This window comes from Camelus dromedarius, chromosome 7 (assembly GCF_036321535.1).
Source record: "Camelus dromedarius isolate mCamDro1 chromosome 7, mCamDro1.pat, whole genome shotgun sequence".
In the NCBI taxonomy this organism is placed as follows: Eukaryota; Metazoa; Chordata; class Mammalia; order Artiodactyla; family Camelidae; genus Camelus; species Camelus dromedarius.
Genome location: NC_087442.1, coordinates 48,038,229 through 48,058,940, shown reverse-complemented (window position 1 = coordinate 48,058,940; position 20,712 = coordinate 48,038,229). Strand labels below are relative to the sequence as shown.

The following is a 20,712-nucleotide window of genomic DNA, read 5'->3' as shown; positions in this document are numbered from 1 at the left end:
AACACTCTGGTGAGGGATATTGACAATGGAGGAGGCTACGCATGTGAGGAGGTAGGGGCGTATATGGGAAATCTCTGAACCTTCCTCTCAATTTTGCTGTGAACCTAAAACTTCTCTAAAAAATTATTTTTTTTAAAAAAAAGGGTATATTGTATGATTTTATTTAAATGAAGTTCTAGAACTAGTGAAATTAATTTATAGTGATAAAAGTCAAATCAGTGGTATCCTGAGGCAGAATGTGGGTTTTGAGTGGAAAGGATCATCTTTAGAAAACTTTCTAGGGTGATGGAAATGTTCTGTATCTTTATTGGAGTGATAATAACATGGGTATACTCATTTGTAAAACTCATAGAACTGTTCTTTTGAAATGTGTGCATTTTATTGCAAATAAGTTACTCCTCAATAAGGTGAATATATATATATAATTGAAAAGTCAAGTTTTAGAAATTAAAGATTTAAAAAGAGTATTTAAATTTAAATTCTTAAAGAAATGAACTTTGGATCAGGGACGTAACTCAATAGAATATTACTAACTATGCTTCTTTAGTTCTAGAAATTATCTCCAACCTCAAATCTCTAATAACATCTGCCTTATTAAAGATGCATATATGAAAAAAAGTAAAATAAGACCTAAAAAGTCTCCCAAGATTAAAAACAGTTTTGAGAAGAAGTTTGTTTTTGCAGTAATTTTTTCATACTTTTTTTCAGAGTATACAGGAAGGAAATTGGGGATACTATATTAAATTGCTAATAAGCATTTCAAATAATAGTAAAGTATTTGCATTACAGTGTTTCTTTTAAAAATACCAATGCCTTCTAAAATATCTCTAAAAATATCTCTAAAACTTTGAAATTTGGTTCAAATTATTATTAATCGCCCTTAAAATTCTTGATTCTCCTATTTTCTCATTCCTTTTAGTCCTAGCCAATTTTTTTTTATGTTCTCTCTTCATTAGACTCTTTTTTTAAAAACAGTTGTTTGTTTTTACAAAGAACAAAATCATAGGTTGAAGTAGTGATTAAGCTGGCATTAAAACGTAACTGTGAGTGCCATTTCCTGTTCTAATCATCTGATCGTGGTGCCTTCTTCTGTGCTCTTTCATATTTTTCATTAGAAATTTAATACTTTGGTAGGGGAAAAGGGAGCTCAAATGAGTGGAGGGCAGAAACAGAGAATCGCAATTGCTCGAGCTTTAGTTCGAAACCCGAAGATTCTAATCTTAGATGAGGCTACATCTGCCCTAGATACAGAAAGTGAATCACTAGTTCAAGCTGCACTGGAGAAGGTAAGTGAGTAGACACATTTATTATTTTCATATTCTTGGTTCAGCATTGTTTTTAAATATAAGAAACTATGGCTACATAATAGATTGTTTATTAATTTCAGAGACCTCCTTATGGTACAGATGCAAGGTATTCATCCTTGTAAAAACTTATGTGATGGTTATAGGAATTGATTTGGAGAAAAGAGGATGACGTACTTGGTGTTAAAAATATATATGAGGCTCATATTTAAACAGTCATCCTATACATACCTCCATTCCAACAGATCTATACTTTCTTCCTCAGAGTAACCCCATACCTCTACCACCATCACAACTATAACCATATCCCATCCTTTGACTCTTCTGTACACACCTGTGGGATTCTCTTCTCTGACCACTTTTCCTCTTTAGGGCAACCCCAGAGTACTCTTTTAATTTAATTTCACTTCAAGTGGAGAAGCATACTGTGTGGTTTGCCTTGACCTTGAACCATCCTCCTTCAACAGTCCTGAGCCCTCAGACCTCACATTGACTTCCTGCTCACTGCAAGCTGCTGCACATGCTTCATGTCCACAATACAGCCATGGCCCTCTACCAAACTGCACTGCATCTGGGAGAGTCATGTGGTGATATGAAAAACTATGGAATTCCTTTTTGAATGGCCAAACCCTTTTAAATCATGGCCTTCAAACCCTTCAGAAGGCTTAATGGCACATATTACTTTGAGCTTGTTTGAAAATGTATCAAGTGTTTTTCTCTCTAAGAAAATTATAGGTTTATCTTATTAAACACTGATTTTGTGTGGCCACAAATGGTTACTGGCAGCCAGAGTACCCCACTGCTTACTGAAAAATCTGTTAGTTACTATTGTCAACTTATAAATCAGATTGTATAAATTTTCACCCTTTTTTCCATCCCATAATAAGAGTGCCACATATTGCTCATGATGTTTCTTATTTCCATAAAATAATAAGTGATACAAAAATTCATCTTTATTGTGGACACTTTGCCAAATTTCCTTCATTTTTGTGGAGAAGAAACAATAATTCCCTCAAAAGTATGGCTAATGCTTTATTAATTTTTTTATACTTAATAACAGGGCTCTATAGAGAACACTCAAATTGTGTTTATTAATAGTGATGTTTACTTTCTTAGGGCTTGAGCATACTGAAAAATGATTACACTAAACTGTCTCTTAAATTACATTGATTGTTTTTCTAGTTTTATTGAGATGTAATTGACATTCATATATAAGATTTAAAATATTATAATAGGCTCTAGAGTTGTTTAGAGTTTAAAGGTGCCCATTGTCTTTTGTTAATCACTTCAGGCAATCAAAACTTCTTCATACTTTTAAAATAAATATTTGCTTAGTGACATAATAAACTTAGAAATTTTTTTCTACTGATTAAAATGAAATGTCGTAAGTGTAAGAGAATGTAAAATGTTTGTAAGCTATTATTCCACATATATAACTTATTTTTATTTAATATTTTTAATTCATTTACTGCTATTGTTTTCCAGTTTTTAAAGAGGTTACAATACATCCCTTTGTACATGGTAGAGATGTATAGGTGTGAAGCTGCTTTAAGTAGGTTTTGCTGGTCTTTTGTGGAGTGAGGGTAACTGGTAACAAATGAGGTGACAAGTAGCACAGTAAATGGATTAATTATGTACAGCTCAGTATATAATTGACTTGTGGTGAAGAGGAGAGTTAAGATACAGGCAAAGTAATGAACACTCCAGTGCCATAAGAGTTCTCTACACATACCACATAGATGGTGGTTATGGAATCAAGTCTTTAAAGAGGCCCCCACCTAAGGAAGGTAGGACATCCAGCAGGTCTCATTTCTGCTCGTCTAAGAACTCTCAGACCCTGCAGCATGATAACGGCCTAGCCCACAGGAAAAAAGAAAAAGGAATTAGGAACTTTTTAGTTTTTTTTTTTCTTTTCCTTTTCCTTTTCCTTTTTCCTTTCTTTATTCCTTTTTTTACCATTTGTAGCAACCCTATAATAGTTGAAAAGAGAAAGGGGATTTCTGCAAGAGAATTTTCTTGGCTGGAATTTAGCCAGGGGAACAAAAGTAACACAGAGAATATCTCATCCCAAAAGCAACATGTGACATTTTATATGCTTGCTTAATCAAGTTCACATTTGAAAGGCTTGGTGTTAAATTATAGTCCACTAACTTCTTTTAGAATAATGCTTCTCTCCCTTTGATAGATCAAGGTCCCATAGAGAATCTACGACAGTGAAAAATAAACCACTATAACTCTTCAGAATAATCTACAAATGCACCTGTACACAAAGATTTATATATAATATTGAGAGATTCATAGACCCCCTGAACTGTTCATAAGTCATTATTTTAGGTTTAATAAAGGAACAAGTGGACAATAATAACTAACCCTTACAAGAACTCAGTGATATGAACATTTAATCTCCTATTTTACATATGTGCACAGTGAAGCACAGAGAGGTTGAGTAACAGCTAGGAAGCAGTGAAGCCAGAACCTGTACCCAGTCAGTGGGCCCTCTAGCTCATTGACATAACTACCGTGGTGTAGTCCATCAAGATTTTAAATCTGCTAGGGACTGAAACTAAATTTGAAATCAGATCATTCTCCAAAACTAGCCTTTTATTAAGCATAGACTGACTTACATGATCCAGCAATTCCACTTTTGGATATATAGCCAAAAAATAATTGACAGGAGGAACTCAAACAGATATGTGTATACCAATGTTCACAGCATCATTCATAATACCCAAAAGGTAGAAATAATGCAATTAGCCATTGACAGATGAATGGATGAACAAATTGTGATATATACTTATAATGGAATAGTACTCAGTCTTAAAAAGAAAAGGAAATTCTGACACAAACTACAACATGGATGACCCTAGAACACATATGCTAACTAAAATAAGACAGATACAAAAAGACAAATATTGTATAATTATACTTATATAAGATACCTAGAACAGTAAAATTCATAGACAGAAAGTTGAATAGAGGCTACCAGGGGCTGAGGGAAGCGGGGAATAGGGGATTATGATTTAAAGGGTACAGAGTTTCAGTATGGGATGGAGAAAAAGTTCTGGAGATGGATAGTGGTAATGGTTGCACAACAACGTGAGTATACTTAATTGTATACTTTAAAAGGTTAAAATTGATATAAAATTATGTTATTTTACAAGAAAGAAAAGCAATCTAATTCTGAGCATGGAAGAATAGTGACACAGAAGAAATTGGCCTCTCAGATCCAGGAAGATCTTGCCCTTAACAATGGCTGGAATGACAGCTCAGCAAATATGGCCAATATTTTATAATAACTTGAATGTGGAGTATAATCTTTAAAAATACTGAATCACTATGTTGTACAACTGAAACTAATATAATATTGTAAGTCAAGTATACTTCAACATAATAAAGGCCATGTATGAAAAACCCACAGCTAACATCATACTCATTGGGGGAAAGCTGAAAGCATTTCCTCTATGATTAGGAACAAGACAAGGATGCTCACTCTCACCACTTTTATTCAACATAATTTTCGAAGTCCTAGCCATAGAAATCAGAGAAGAGAAAGAAAGAAAAGGAATCCTAATTGGAAACAAAGAAGTAAAACTGTCACTGTTTGCAGATGACATGATATTATACATAGAAAACCCTAAAGAAGTGACTAGAAAACTACCAAAACTCATCAATGAATTTGGTAAAGTTGCAGGATACAAAATTAGTATACAGAAATCAGTTGTATGTCTATACACTAACAACAAAATAGCAGAAAAAGAAATTAAGGAAACAATACCATTTACCATTGCACCAAAAAGAATAAAATACCTACCCATGGAGACAAAAGACCTGTCTCTGAAAACTATAAGACACTGATGAAAGAAATTGAAGATGATATAAACAAATGGAAAGATATACCATGTTCTTGGACTGTAAGAATCAATACTGTTAAAATGGTCATACTACCAAAGGCAATATACAGATTCAGTGCAATCCCTATCAAATTACCAATGACATTTTTCACAGAGCTGGAACAAAATTGTTAAAATATGTATGGAAACACAAAAGACCCTGAATAGCCAAAACAGTTTTGAAAAAGAATGGAGCTGGGGGAATCACACTCCCTGGCTTCAGACTATACTACAAAGCTACAGTAATCAAAATAGTATGGTACTGGCACAAAAACAGACATGTAGATCAATGGAACAGGGTACAGATTCCAGAAATAAACCCACACACTTATGGTCAATTAATCTATGACAAAGGATGCAAGAATACACAATGGAGAAAAGACAGTCTCTTCAATAAGTGGTGCTGGGAAAACTGGACAGCTACCTGCAAACAACTGAAATTAGAACATTTTCTAACACCATATACAAAAATAAACTAAAAAATGCATTAAAGACTTAAATGTAAGACCAGATGCTATAAAACACCTAGAGGAAAGCTTAGGCAAAACACTCTTGGACATAAATCACAGCAATGTATTTTTTGAACCAGCTCCTAGGGTAATGGAAGTAAAAGCAAAAATAAACAAAGGGAACCTAATTAAACTCAAAAGCTTTTGCACAGCTAAGGATACCATCAACAAAATGAAAAGACGACCTACAGAATGGAAGAAAATATTTGCAAATGATGCAACCAACAAGGGACTAATTTCCAAAATAAACTAACAGCTCATACTCCTTAGTATCAAAAAACAAGAAACCCAATCAAAAAATGGGCAGAAGACCTAAATAGACATCTCTCCAAAAAAGACAGACAGATGACCAACAAGCACATGAAAAGATGCTCAGCATCACTTATTGTTAGAGAAATGCAAATCAAAACTACAATGAGATATCACCTCACACCAGTCAGAATGGACATCATTAAGAAGTCTACAAATGATAAATTCTGGAGAGAGTGTGGAGAAAAAGGAACCCTCCTACACTGTTGGTGGGAATATAAATTGGTGCTGCCACTACAGAGGACAGTATGGAGGTTCCTTAAAAAACTAAAAATCAACTTACCATGTGATCCAGTAATCCCACTCCTGGGCATATATCTGGAGAAAAATGTAATTCAAAAAGACACATACACCCCAGCATTCATAGCAGCACTATTTACAATAGCCAAAACATGGAAATAACCCAAATGTCCATCAACAGATGACTGGATAAAGAAGATGTGGTACAATTATATAATGGAATACTACTCATCCATAAAAAGAATAAAATAATGCCATTTGCAGCAACATGAATGGACCTGGAGATTGTCATTTTAAGTGAAATGAGCTAGAAAGAGAAAGAAAAATGCCGTGTGATATCACTTATATGTAGAATCTAAACAAAAGGGTAAAAATCAACTTATCTACAAAACAGAAACAGACTCACAGACATAGATACAAACTGATGGTTACCAGGGAGTAAAGATAGTAGGAAGGAATAAATTGAGAATTTGAAAATCGCACCTCTTGGAGAGTGATGGAAATGTTAGCTATCTTGATTGTGGTAGTGGTTTCATTAGCATATACGTCTATCAAAATTCATCAAATTGTACATTTGAAATATGTGTAGTTTACTGTACAGGAACCATACCACAATAAAGGCATTTAAAAAAAGAAAAATGAGCAAAAACCTCCATTCACAAGAGAGACTATCCACATTGTCAGTAACCGTGTAAGAAGTTGTTCAGCTTTATCAGTCATCAGGAAAATGCAAATAAAAGCCACACTATGATAGTATTTTCCTACTAGAAAAAGAAGTAACCAAGTGTTGGTGAGAATATAGAGTAACCATAACTCTCTTGCACTGTTGAGGAAACATAACCTGGGACAACCATTTTGAAAGCTGCTTGGCAGAATTTTAAAAAGCTGAGCAATTCCCCTCTTAGATACACAACTAATAGAATTGTGTACATATGTCCACCAAATAAACATGTATAGGAATCTTGTCATAATAGGAAAAACCCTGAGACTGCCCAAGTGCCAATCAGCAGTAGAGTGGAAAATAAATTGTGATATATTTGCACAATGGACTACTATTCAGCAATAAGAATGATCTACAACTATATACAACAAAATGGATGAACCTCAAAAACATGTTGAACAAAAAAGTATATACTGCATGATTCCATTTATATAAAAGAAAAAACTAAACGAAATTAATCTAAGCTGTTAGAGGTCAGGATAGTGGGTAATGTTGGTGTGGGTGAATGGCAACAGAGATTAGAAGAGAACCTGAAGCAGGTTTCTGGGGACTGGTATTGATCTGTTTCTTAATCTGGGTGCTGTGCATCTGGATGTATTTGGTTTGTAAAGGTGAACTGATCTTAACACTTACATGTACTTCTCCATTGTGTATATAATACTTGTTAAAAAGTTTAAAATATACTTTATCTTGAATCTGTACCCAACTAGTTAAGTAATATCACTGTTTTAGAGATGAAGAAAATGAGAAATAGTAAGCTTAAGTTTCTTAGTTACTTTTAGTTTCTAATAACCAGGCAGCTAGTAGGTGGCTCAGAGTAAATGGTCTTTAGTTTCTAAGATGTTATGTTTGTCTGTTTCTAAGATATTATGGTATTATAAATCCTCCCATTTGGAATCTAACTTCCTGCCTTTCTTTTTATTTTTATTTATGTTGGTTTTCCTAATTGATTAAAGTTTTCAAACTTCTATATCCAAAGGTAAGACTCTTTGATATTTAAATACTACTACTAGAGGTTTTCTTGAATATTTAGTTTGTTATTTCTGCTAATTTTACGTTTATTTTCTATGCTTATTATTTTATAGGCAAGCAAAGGTCGGACTACAATTATGGTAGCTCACCGACTTTCCACTATTCGAAGTGCAGATATGATTGTGACCATAAAAGATGGGATGGTAGTGGAAAAAGGAACACATGCTGAACTAATGGCAAAACAAGGTCTATATTATTCACTTGCAATGTCACAGGTAATGTTTATATGACATAATGTTTTATTTGCAGGGTTTTTAAAAACTTTTCAGAGAGCATGCCATGCTAGAAAACAGAAGTCCTGAATTATAATCTTAGGTTTCACAAAGAACCAAGATTTATTTATAGTTCCTCAGTGGAGAAATTCAGTGTATCTAAAATCCTCAATACTGTGCTAGATAATATGATGAAAGTTAAAGAACTAATTGAGACATAGCACCTAATATTTTTCAGGCACACTACAAATAGGCTTCAAAGCTTGTATGTGGCAGATCCAAAACAGTCTGATATACTCTATATATACTGTAATCTTTTCTTCAGAACACAGAGACACTTAACACACAATCTCTACTTAAAGGCTTAGCTATAGGGGCAAAATGCAAAGTCATGCATACAGATATTACAAGTTGTAGAAATAAGAAGCAAAATTGGTGGGAACATGAGGAAGTAGATTACCCATGGAAAGATCCATGAAGTCTTGAAGGCAAGGAAGTAGGAGGTGGAAAAGGAGGAGAAATCTAGATGGTATGGAGGTAAGAAGGAACTTAGTTTGAAACTAAACAGAAAGGAGACCAGCCTTCCATAAGTAACAATGAGTGTTGAGGGAATAATGGAAAAGAGTTGGATAATGAAAGTCAGATAATGGAAAAGTTGAGACTAATACAGTACCTGGCACACAGTAGCCACTCAAAAAATATCTGTGGAGTTAAAGGATGCACACACATGTCCATACCATGTACATATTACATTCTCACAGGTGGACTAGAAAGCTTATGTTAGGCAATCAGAGGAGGCATGATAATGATGGAGACACAAAGGCAAATTCCTGTTTTTTAGGATCTAAATTTCTGCAAACCATGTGACCTACCCTACTGAATTTCACATAGCTTTTTGTTAGGGCACCTTAGTTTACATGGTAGGAATTAGGCTCTAGCTATCTTCTTCATTCTGCCTTCTTCTCTTAGTCTGGAAGGCAGCATTCTTTCCAGGAGGTCTTCTACAGACAACTAATCTCAACTCTTCAGTTTTTTACTTCTTCAACTATCTGATTACATGTTTGATGTCAACATTATTATTTTACAAATTAGGAAATTCAGTAAGTTATGAGCCTCCATCTCATCAGACTTAAAATTTCAAACCCTAGCTTTCTTCACAATGCTATAGTGAAGAATTTGTAAATACATCCTATAAAGAAATGATAGTTTAAAAAAATTGAAAATGTAATTTTACATTGATTTGAAAACTGCTTGATTCCAATTTTGTTTCATTTTAGGCCACATTTCCTCTAAAGATAAAATATAGGTGTAATTTGTCAGTTAAATTTGCATGATTTTCATTCCATAGTATACTTAATAATTTACTAAGTTATTAAATTCAATATTTTCAAACAAATCATTGTAACAATAAAAAAACACAACTATAGTCAAACTAAACCCTATTTTGAGATTTGTAAAAACTACACTAAGATCTTTCTTTGAAGTAATACTTCTTTATTTTTTACTGTAACTAAACTAAAACTCCATTATAAGGTGTTAATAAAGAGTTTCACAATGTAAGGGAAACAAAAATGGAGTGTTTGTGGTAAAAGTGTATAAAAATTAAAAACACCTTATTCAAAATGGATTAGTACTCTCTGATTACTTAAAATAACATTCATTGTGATATAACAATATCATTTTAAATATTAATTTTTAGTGAACAACTCTGATATTCTGGATACTGTGTAATTAGCATAACATACATGATATCTACATAAATAGTAATATTTATAAAAAGCTGCACTTATTTGTCACTATGTCTGTAGTGTCCAAATGAATCAATTTATGACAATTCATGATTATCGTAAGTATTACAAAGTTAATGCTGCTAAGAAAATCAACCCCATGTTAGTAATGGGGAGACTGTGCATTTGTGAAGGTAAGGGGTATAGGGGAAATCTCTGTACCTTCTGCTCAGTTTTATTATGAACCTAAAACTGCTCTAAAAAAAATTAAGTATATTTTTTAAAATTTTTTAAAAGAAAAGAAAATCAGTACCAAAAAGCAACATAGCAGAATGGTTAAGGTTACAAGCTCTGGAGACACTTCAAGTTGAAATCCCTACTCAGCCATTTAATAGTTTTAGGACCTTGATAAGTTGTTTATTTTTTTTTTTTTGATAAGTTGTTTAAATTGTCTGTGCCTCAATTTTCTAATCTCTAGCATGGGAAAAATAATAGTAACCTATTAATGAATTACAATGAGTATTAAGTGAGTTCATTCATGTAAAGTGCTTAGAATTATTGTTGGCATAAAAAATGTTATTATATTACTATTTTTAACATTAGCATTTGTTATCTAATCAAACTTTTCAGAAAAGTTCAAACCATGATTATAAACTATAATCATGTATAGACTAATGTTGTAAAATTATCTATCTAGAATGTACAATTACTTATAAACATAGTGAGTCTGCAAGTTTCCTCTAGTGAGTTTCCATGTAAAAATGGAATAAAAACAGGTAGAGATATATACATACCAAAACTTCTCATCATTGTTCCTTTGTCTAGGAGCCTTCTCAGGTCTTTGACCTGTTAAAGCACCTCTTTAGAAAAATTTATTATGAGAAGAAATCAAATTTTATTTTAAACTTGCCACAAAGTAAGTAGCTCCTGGGGAAAAAAAAGCCAAATAAAAGATTTCCTTCTTGTTAGAGAAATTCATAGGGAAAAAAAGAAAGTGATAGCATAAAAGAATGTCTGATTAAAGATGTTAGGATAGTATAAGGCTGGTTAAAGTTCATGGGACTTTGAAATGACTGATTAGCAGTTGTTAATCTTAAAGAATCCCAGTTTCCCTGGGAAGCCTTCAGTGTGCATATTCTCCTTTGCACCTTAATCTAAGTTTGTCCATCTCCTCACTTCATTCTGATCTGGGCCCCCATCATCCTAACTAGGCTCTTCATTTCTGTCTTTACCTCTCCTCCCATCTCTTCATGAGGAAGTCACAGTTTACTCACAACACATTCAGATAAGCAGACATGTAAATCGGTTATATCACTAAAATTGGTCTCATTTCTTGGAGGAGCAAGAAAAACAAAAACTAACTTAGAGCAATCTGGTTTAGAATTAGAACCTCATTCTATCCTGTGATTTAAATAGTCTTTAAGATTCACTTGATGTCTTTGGCATTTCTTATTATTTTGGAGCTGGTCCCACCAATTTTTCTTTTTGATCAGTTTGAAATGAGCAGAGGTGGCAGGCCTGGAAAATGTTACTGTCTCCTAAGATCTTTCTCAGGCCCAGGACCAGCCTCACATTTAAGTGCTAGCTACATGTTATAAATTTACAAGCTCTAGAAAAGGCTAGGAAGAAGGGGTCAGAGACAGTATATTTGAGTCATCTTCCTCCAAAACTCCTTTTACTAAGACCTGTTCTTGCTAGTAGAATAACTGATTTAGATTAAGACATTGTTTTCTCCCGTTAATTATACAGGTATTTGGAAAAAAAGGCATAGTACGATATTGTCACTCACTAACATTATAGGATGAGTTGGACTTACTAGATATCTATCATCCTGAAAACTTCAGCAAGAACTGCACAAGAATCACCACTTTTTTTTTAATTGCGTTTTAGTCAGTTTACAATGTTGTGTCATTTTCCAGTGTAGAGCACAATTTTTCAGTTATACATGTACATACATATATGCATTGTCTCATTCTTTTTCGCTGTGAGCTGCCACAAGATCTTGTATATATTTCCCTGTGCTATACAGTATAATCTTGTTTATCTATTCTACATATGCCTATCAGTATCTACAGATTTCGAACTCCCAGTCTGTCCCTTCCCATTGCCATCCCCCATGAAGAATACACCACTTTCAATAACAGAGGCATGCTTAATAAAGTTCCTTTGAATTTTTAAGGCATTATTCTGGTGGTAACATGTATATTCTTCATTTAAGGATATTAAAAAAGCTGATGAAGAGATGGAAACAATGGCATATTCTACTGAAAAAAATACCAGTTCAATTCCTCTGTGCTCTATGAATAGCATCAAGTCAGACTTTGCTGACAAGTCTGAGGAATCCATCCAATGTAAAGAGGTAATGGTTCAACTGAGAACAAGTTTTGCCCACATGTTCTCCAGTGAATTTTGATACAATCCTTACAATATTTAGAATTTATTAAATGTAAAATGTTATTATAGCACTAGTTTATAGAATATGTCTTTCCTGAACTTTACTCTAACATCATTGTGACAGATGAAAAAAGTATATACTGTATGTTTCCATTTATATAGAACTCTAGAAAATGCAGAACAATCTATAGTGACAGAAAACATATCAGTTGTTATAGGGGAAGAGCACTGGCAGCTGAGTGGCGTGGGAGAAAGGGATTATATAAGGCAGGAGAAAACTTACAGGGATAGTGGATATGTTCATTACATTGACTGTGGTAGGGGAAGGGTGTAGCCCAAGTGGTAGAGTGCATGCTTTGCATTCACAAGGTCCTGGGTTCAATCTCAGTGCCTCCTCTGAAAAATAAATAAGTAAACCTAATTACCTCCCCCCAGAACCATTATGTTGACTGTGGTGCTGGTTTCGTAAGTATGCAGTTGTGTCTAAACTTGTCAAGTTGTACATTTTAAATATGTGCAGCTTGTTGTATGAAAGATTAAGTTTTAAATTTTAAGCTCTTTCCTATCTCTTTACAAAATACCTATAATTTCATGTATAATTTATGTCCCATTCTCTTAAAACATGCTATATAACCTGTAGCATATTTAGGTAGCACAGATTTTTCATGATTTTACTAAACTTTTTCATTTTGTTACTGTCTTATTTCATTTTATTCTTTTCTACCTTGATAACATTGTTTTAAGTACTACCCATTTTTTTCAATCTGTTGTGTACTTTTAGAGGCAAAAGTATAAATTATTCTATAGAATCAAGATAGCCCTCCAACATGTACTGGCTCTACATGTGATTTCCTGGCATTGTGTCCTGGGACATATTAAGCCTAGTTTCATTACAAATTGAGCTAATTTTGTAAAGAATTTGACAAAAAAGAAAATCTGTGTTCAGTGCTCCATGAAGAGTTGGAATGGAACTTTTAAAAATTAAAATTTAAAATTTAAAATATATATATTCTGTGGGACAGTCACTTAACTGAAAAGTGAGGCTGTTTATGAGGGTGATCTTCAGAAAACTTTAAAAACTAAGATAATAGATAGTCAAATTATTAAATAACCCAATATAATTTCAGCTTAGCCATTCTGAAAATAAACTTCAAGGACTTTGAATTTTAAAAGTTCTATTGTTTAAACAATAGAGCTTACATTATACTTGCCATACTAAGATTAAACCAAGAATTATAAACTACTTTCTAGTCTCTTCTGAGGACTTTCTCGGGTTATCAAGTTCATAAATGTTATTACTTCAAGAGTGAATGACATGAGTAAGTTTTAACATATGAAATGCCTAAAAGTTTGCTATCTACCTTTATATTCAAAATAATTACTCATCATAAAGCTATTCACAAGATTTTTTTAAGTTTCTGAAATAAATTCCCTGCATATTCCAGACAAGAGCGAAGAGAGATCATTACTGTGTTATTTGTCCTCTGATCATCATGACTGCTACCTGCCCATGGCATCCTCCAAGGATTCCAGGAAGGGCTGGCAGATATCAGAGCTTCTTGCAATGTTCATTCTTTGTATAAGACCTGATATTTTGTGTAACATTATCCTTCCTCTAATAGCATCAGCAACAACTAACATTATTGGGTACTTATTTTTGCAAACACTGACTTAATAATTCTGAAAACAATCCTATAAGATAGGAATTTTTATCTTCCTTGGAAACTCAGAAAGATGAGTAAACTGAGGCTTGGTGATTATAAGCATACTCTGATATTGTGGCATTTTACTTATAAATGGGAACTCCCAAACCAGCTTTTAACCAAGATGTTAAAAAAATGTTTCCATAAATTAGTCACAGAAGTGCAAAACTCAAGCTTAAAATGTGACTAAAACTTTTACCTTCTGTCTCTGCTTAGTTTCTACCTAGATTCTGTCCTATGCTAGAGCATGATATTCCATCTTAAATCTATTCAATACTGGCTAACTTCTCCATTAGGTTCCATTATGCTCTCAAACTGGGGTTCTAACCAAGATTTTTTATTTATAGACAAGTCTTCCTGAAGTTTCTCTATTAAAAATTTTTAAATTAAACAAACCTGAATGGTCTTCTGTGGTTCTGGGGACATTGGCTTCTATTCTAAATGGAACTGTTCATCCAGTATTTTCTATCATCTTTGCAAAAATCGTAACTGTAAGTAAAACTAACCTGATAATCTCTTTAACAAATTTAAAGTGTAACCTGAGAGAACAGGTCTGTTGTACTTTGACCCAGCAAGGGGAAAATTGGAACATGTAGTGTGTCACCCCTAGTGTGGAATCCACGATAGAAAGGTTAACTAATGTTCTCAGGGGATAAGCCACCCTCTATTGTGAAGTGTTTGTCTGGGCCTTGTTGACTGGGCAATCAGTAAAGAAATTGCTTTGTTTTCTAATTTTGACTCTAGTGCTGTATCAGCATTCTAAAGCACTGAAGCAATAAAATAGACAAATACAACTACTCTTCTTTCAACCGGTTTGAACAATGGCCATTTTTTATTACCAGTCAACTCAGAGGAAATAACAAGAGTTTGGGATTGTTCTGGGAGACCTAGGAGAGTTGACGGATTCAGTGATCTTATTAGAGCCATGTTGTCTTCAGTCTCCTGGACTGTTACTACACTGTGTCAGCATAGATGTCAATATATGTATAATTATTAATTTTAGAAACAATTTCCAGGGACATGTTTAAAGGTCTCATACTGCAGGTAGTACTTTAATAGAGGAATATTAAGAAACCTGAGTTATTAGAAGTTATTAGAAATAATAATTCAATTAGAAAACTAATTTCAGTTTCTTTTAAAATATACTGAGTTAGAGGACTCATTTGTCTGATGCCGTACTTATATAGCTTAAGTGAGAAAATTAGCAGTGAGGGTTTTTTTGTGTGTGATGAATGTAGAGGATAGAACGAATAATGGTGCATTTTTTCCCAGAAATGTGTGCAAATTATTATGTTGAAATTTATTTTTAAAATCCTGCTGGATAGACGTTTTAGTGTTTTCACTTTCTTTTATGTTTTTCCTCCAACCACCTGATAAAAAATCTGTTCTTTTCCAGATGTTTGAAAATGATGATAAAACCACATTAAAACATGATGCAGAAATATATTCCATTATATTTGTCATTTTGGGTGTTATTTGCTTTGTCAGTTATTTCATTCAGGTAAGCTTTTAATGAATTAAACAAATTTGTACATGATTACTTTTTTATGTCATCCTATTTAAGTTAAAAATAGTAACTAATTATAATGACTAAACAAAATATAAATAAGTAAATGTAGTATCCAAATGTTACAAAGAGATAGAGAAGAGAGTTAAGAATAAATGTAGGTTTTTTGTTTGTTTGTTTTCCAGGGATTGTTTTATGGCAGAGCAGGGGAAATTTTAACCATGAGATTAAGACACTTGGCATTTAAAGCCATGTTATATCAGGTCAGTATTTAGTTGATTTTTTTCTAATTTTGTTTGAAATGTGTTTTTAAATATTCTAGCTTTTAGTTTTTCTTCAAGTCGATTTCTTGACATAATCTTTCCTTTGATCATATAAAAGCATTCTTTCTGTGTCCCAAGCAGCATCTGACGTCAGAATTCTTGTAGTATATTTTTCTAGTAGAAGCAAGTCCAAAATTGTTATGTTCAAAAATGCAACTGATCGAAAATAGGATTTAGAGTCCACTCCTTGTCGCTTGCATTTATCTTTACAAATCTTTCTATTAATGTATAATGTAGTGTTCTAGGATCAGAATGGAGGACTAATTAAATCTAAAAGGGAGAGTTAAGAGCTACGGTATCTTGAGGAACATGTTTTAAAAGGAGGAGTTAATTTCTGTAGTTCTTATCCATGTGCACAGCTTAAGTGTTTTCACTGCACACTTCTTAAAGCAACCAATCTCTCTGCTCTCATCAGAAGAGTCTTGAATTCAGATAACATCAGTCTAGCTGGCAGGTTGGCCTGCCACACACAGATAAACATTCACACCTGTGAAATAACTAAAGCTAGGTGGATCAAATAGTAACCTGGAAAAGTAAGTCTTGGGGGCAAATGGCAGGAATGTCTCAGGTTGGTACCTCTAAAATTCCTTCAGGAGGCTGAGGTATATTGGGTTACCCTGAAAGCCAGTAATCATTTGGAGCCCTTTGCCACACTTTCTGTCATCAGAACTCACCGTGTAGGAGCAAATAGATTCCCGCCAGGGTCATTTCTTTTCAAAAATAGTTACTGTCACTCCAGCCCAGTCATCAAAACCAGTTTTTACATCTTGTGACTTTTAGCAGTAGTGTTCAAAGGACTGCTGAGTAACAAAACTCCTCTGCCTTTATGTGCTCTTAGGGAACTGCAAGATACAAAATGAAGCAAATGGGAGGTTTCCCCTAGCAACTTGATGCTCTGAAGCATTTGATGACTAACACCTTCTCTCAAAAAGGTCCTATCAGAGACACTCCTTAATCCAGAAAAACAAAAATCTACTTGAGGGATCATAAAATTATTTAATATTTGCACATCTCATCTTGCTCACATTAAACTTGTACTTTAGTTTTCTTTTTTATTTATGAACACTTTATATCTTTACCTCAAACCTTTGATGAAATAAAGTGGAACTTTAATTAACTAATATTATATTTCATGCTTGTTGACACTTTCTGCTCATTTTTTTTAATGTATTTGTATTTTTCCACATTCAGTGAAATTTATTTTCAATTCCAGAAACTTCTGAAAATGTTCCCTAGGTGTTTTAAATGGAAGAGTATAAACTAACTTTTCCAAGCATCACTTTGAACTTCCTTTCTAGAGGTTCACAGGATGCTTTGGTGGAGGAGTCTCAAGTTCACAAGCCATTTTAACCAGTGGATATTGTTAATCCAATATCCTAATGGTTGATTCTGGACACTAATCCTCTGCCTAGCATTAGCCATGTGAACACCAGACAGTAATGTTCCTGGATAAAGTAACTTCTGCCCCTAAGAATACACCAATCTGTAAGCCATAAACTCTGGTTCTTCAAAACACATGCACACACAAAGACATACAGAGAGAAACTCTGCTATTCAGCAGATATTATTAAATTGTCCCATAAATCCAACTTAGCCCCTTTCAACTTGTCATTTGTTTTCCCCCTTCATTCTTCAGCATTCTTCTTGCTTCCTTGCTTTTTTAATTGGAAGAAAAGAAAAGAGTTATATATTTGACCTTTTCTTCATAAATACCTTACCAATTTCACTCCTTTCTCTAGTAAGGGAAGTTCCTAATGTGCAGTTTTGCCTAACTCTTACTACCTGTTTTTTTCCCTAAGATAAGATTTTTTAAGGCTTAGAAAACATGCCGAGACTTGCAGTGCTTTTTATAACCATTTTGAAACCTCATTTGAGGTAGAGGTATTTAAGGAATCAGGTGTGGTCTTTTTGTAGGTATAAAATCTATATTTTATTTGATTACTTGAGATCCTTCCAGTTGAAAAGAATGTTCTAATTGTTGCTGACTTCAGTCGTTGTAAATAATCCATTGCTTATTGTGTTTCAAAGCTTAATTTATATTTCTTAGTGATAAATATTGTCCTGTAGATCTGTTCAGTTTTTTTAAGACATGAAGTTTATTTTTGCCTGTTTCTGTCTAAATTGGGTTGGCTAGGGCTTCTGGGTTGGGGGGAGAAGGTCTTCTAATCATAAGTTGTGATCACTAAGAGATCTCAAGAAGCTATTTCCAAGAAGCTATTTCCAAAAGGATTCAAGGTAACAAGTCCTGAATCAGGAGAAACAAGTAATGAAACTCAACTATAATGCTTCAGTTAAATGGGAGGCAGAACAGGATAGTTGATTAAAAACTCTGGCATTTGGTTGCCTGGGTTCAAACTTTGGCCTCAGTACTTGCCAGCTGTGGTGTTGGGCAAGTTACTTAATCTTTCAATACTTCAGTTTCCTCATTTATAAAAATACGAATAATCATATTATCTACCTCATAGAGTTGTTGTGATGATAAAATGCGAAAAGTCATACCAAGCACTTAATCATAGTGCTACTGTAATTTTTTACTTCTAATGGAATCATTGGCAGGAAAAAAATGCGTTTACTAGTATCAAAAAAAAAAAAAAAACCCTGATAGCCTTACTTACAATCATTTTACCACCAGGAAGAGAAGAAGCAAGCTAATTTTAACTTAATACCAGCTACATTCCAGAAACTCTGTCAAGTGTTTTAGCACATAATGTCTATGCTGGAAAACAATTCCTAGAGTACATAATTGCTGGCTTGTTCAAAAGCAAGTTTGGATATCTTGCTGACTGAACATCAGATAATGACTAAGACTAGTCACATATGTATCCTTCGCCTTGTGTATTATAGCAAGTTACTATAGAATTAGGAATGTAATATTCAATACTAAATTCTTTTCTATACTTTTACTTGATATTATGTCTAAAAATTGTTTGTATTCCATGTCATGTGGAAATATAGAAATATTTAGAAAATGTATCTTTTTTTGAGTGTATGATATAAAACAGGTAATGTCTTCCATATCAAGAGTGCTGTAGTTATTATCATTGCTGATATGTGTTCCAGATATGTTAGGCTCTTGACTGGGGTTGTGTTTTCAAAGTGGCTACTGTGTTATGCAGATCATGATCTCTATAAAAAGTCCTTCAGGCATTTAGGACCCTAAACTCTTTGGGACACTTTCCCAGTGCAGGGCTTTATGGAGTACTGCTGTCATGCTGGGGTTGTACTCCCCCTAGCCACATTCCTCCACGGGAGCTTTCTTCTCACAGGACTGCATGATTAATTTACAGCTTTTTATCTATTCTGCTTTTGTTTCTCTAGTTGGCAGAGGCTTGAAACCTGGGCATCATCAGTACCATGGCTTTATGCTCTTCATTCACTAAAAATAAGTCATTTTTCAGAGACAGTCTCCACATAGTTTTAATCCACAAGAGATATAAGTGGTTTGAGTGCATGGGAGGAAACATTCAATAGCTAATAAAAGGAAATCAGAATTCCTTGGGTTGAGAAGTGCTAAGAAGTGCTGTCTCTATTTGCTGTTGAAAATGAAATTGGTTATAAAAGTATGCTTTTATTGCTTGTATTTTTGACCTGTCTCTTTCTTCAAATTGCATGCTTTTTGACTGTAGATGTTTTACAGCAGACTTTTTTCCTTTTTAGCTTCTCACAATGTCCAGTGCTTATAAGATCTAGGGGGTAATATGAAGTGTCAGGGAAAATCTTGCCTATCTAGGTGCTAAAGAGAAGGAAATAGACTTTTTTAAAAATCATTTATCAGTTTAGAGAGAAAGGTTTGGAAATATTTCTGAACTGTGTCTTGTATTACCTTACTTTTTAAATAGAGTCTGCTCTCCACAAATTAATTGTGGAATAAAATTACAAATTACTTGCTAGTTGAAAAAGACCATTTTAAGCACTGATTATTATACAATTTTGTAGCATGGTATTGAGTCCAAGCTGTTGGGCTTAAGTTTTTCCATTTGTATCTAAATACTGATCTTTTTAAAGTAAGAAACAAAAGTTATTTGATCCATAGTATTGACAAGAAATGAATGCCTGTGAGTGAGGAGGCCTTCTGAGTTAATACAGCAAAATAACAAGTCAGGGAAGAATCTTTTTGATAACCATATGTTAATTCCCTTTTTTCTCTAGGATATTTCCTGGTTTGATGATAAGGAAAACAGCCCAGGAGCCTTAACAACAATATTAGCCATAGATATAGCACAAATTCAAGGAGTATGTATATTGCTTTTATTTTTAAATAGCTTATGTATATGGTGTACGTGCATGCACATACATACATGTCTGTGCGTATATGTGAGCTATGCTGAGATGACCCACATCATTAAGGATACCAGGTAAGTCTCAGGACTGACAAGGAGCTCTCAATGAAAGATAGAAGGAAGCCTTTCAGTTCTGGATAATTTTAATCAAAAATAAAGGAGATTCAGAGCCTGTAATAGGATAATCAGAGGACTAAAGAAGATACCAAGAGTGAATTAGAGAAAACAGCTCAGAATTAAATAGTAAGACAAGAAAAAATAACAACATGAAAGCACACACACATAACTTAAGTTTTAATAAAAGAGGGAAGTTTAGTTTTTCCTTCCCCCAGAAAATAGGATTTTTTTAAACATAAGGCCTAGCAAGTTAAATTCATATGTACATCTGGAAATGATTCTGTGCTAGTTGTTATACAGATCAAGTTAAAAAGATATGTGTGATTATGTCTGATCACATGGTGTGTAAATAAAAAGCATGTTTATGTACCATATTCAAAATCAGTGACAGAATGTATGTCAAAGTGATGCTTAAATAAGTATAGGGAGTAAGGTTGTATGGAA

General features: G+C 33.7%; 1 protein-coding gene across 1 annotated transcript in view; it reads left to right on the top strand.

The window, feature by feature from the left end:
- ABCB5 (ATP binding cassette subfamily B member 5) overlaps positions 1-20,712 on the top strand; it is an 86,568-nt gene that overhangs the window by 31,125 nt on the left and 34,731 nt on the right. The window contains exons 13-19 of the mRNA XM_010984669.3: positions 1,116-1,286; positions 8,059-8,220; positions 12,163-12,303; positions 14,389-14,532; positions 15,438-15,542; positions 15,734-15,811; positions 20,021-20,104. Coding sequence (XP_010982971.2) covers positions 1,116-1,286; positions 8,059-8,220; positions 12,163-12,303; positions 14,389-14,532; positions 15,438-15,542; positions 15,734-15,811; positions 20,021-20,104 — 885 coding nt within the window. The remainder of the gene's footprint in view (positions 1-1,115; positions 1,287-8,058; positions 8,221-12,162; positions 12,304-14,388; positions 14,533-15,437; positions 15,543-15,733; positions 15,812-20,020; positions 20,105-20,712) is intronic.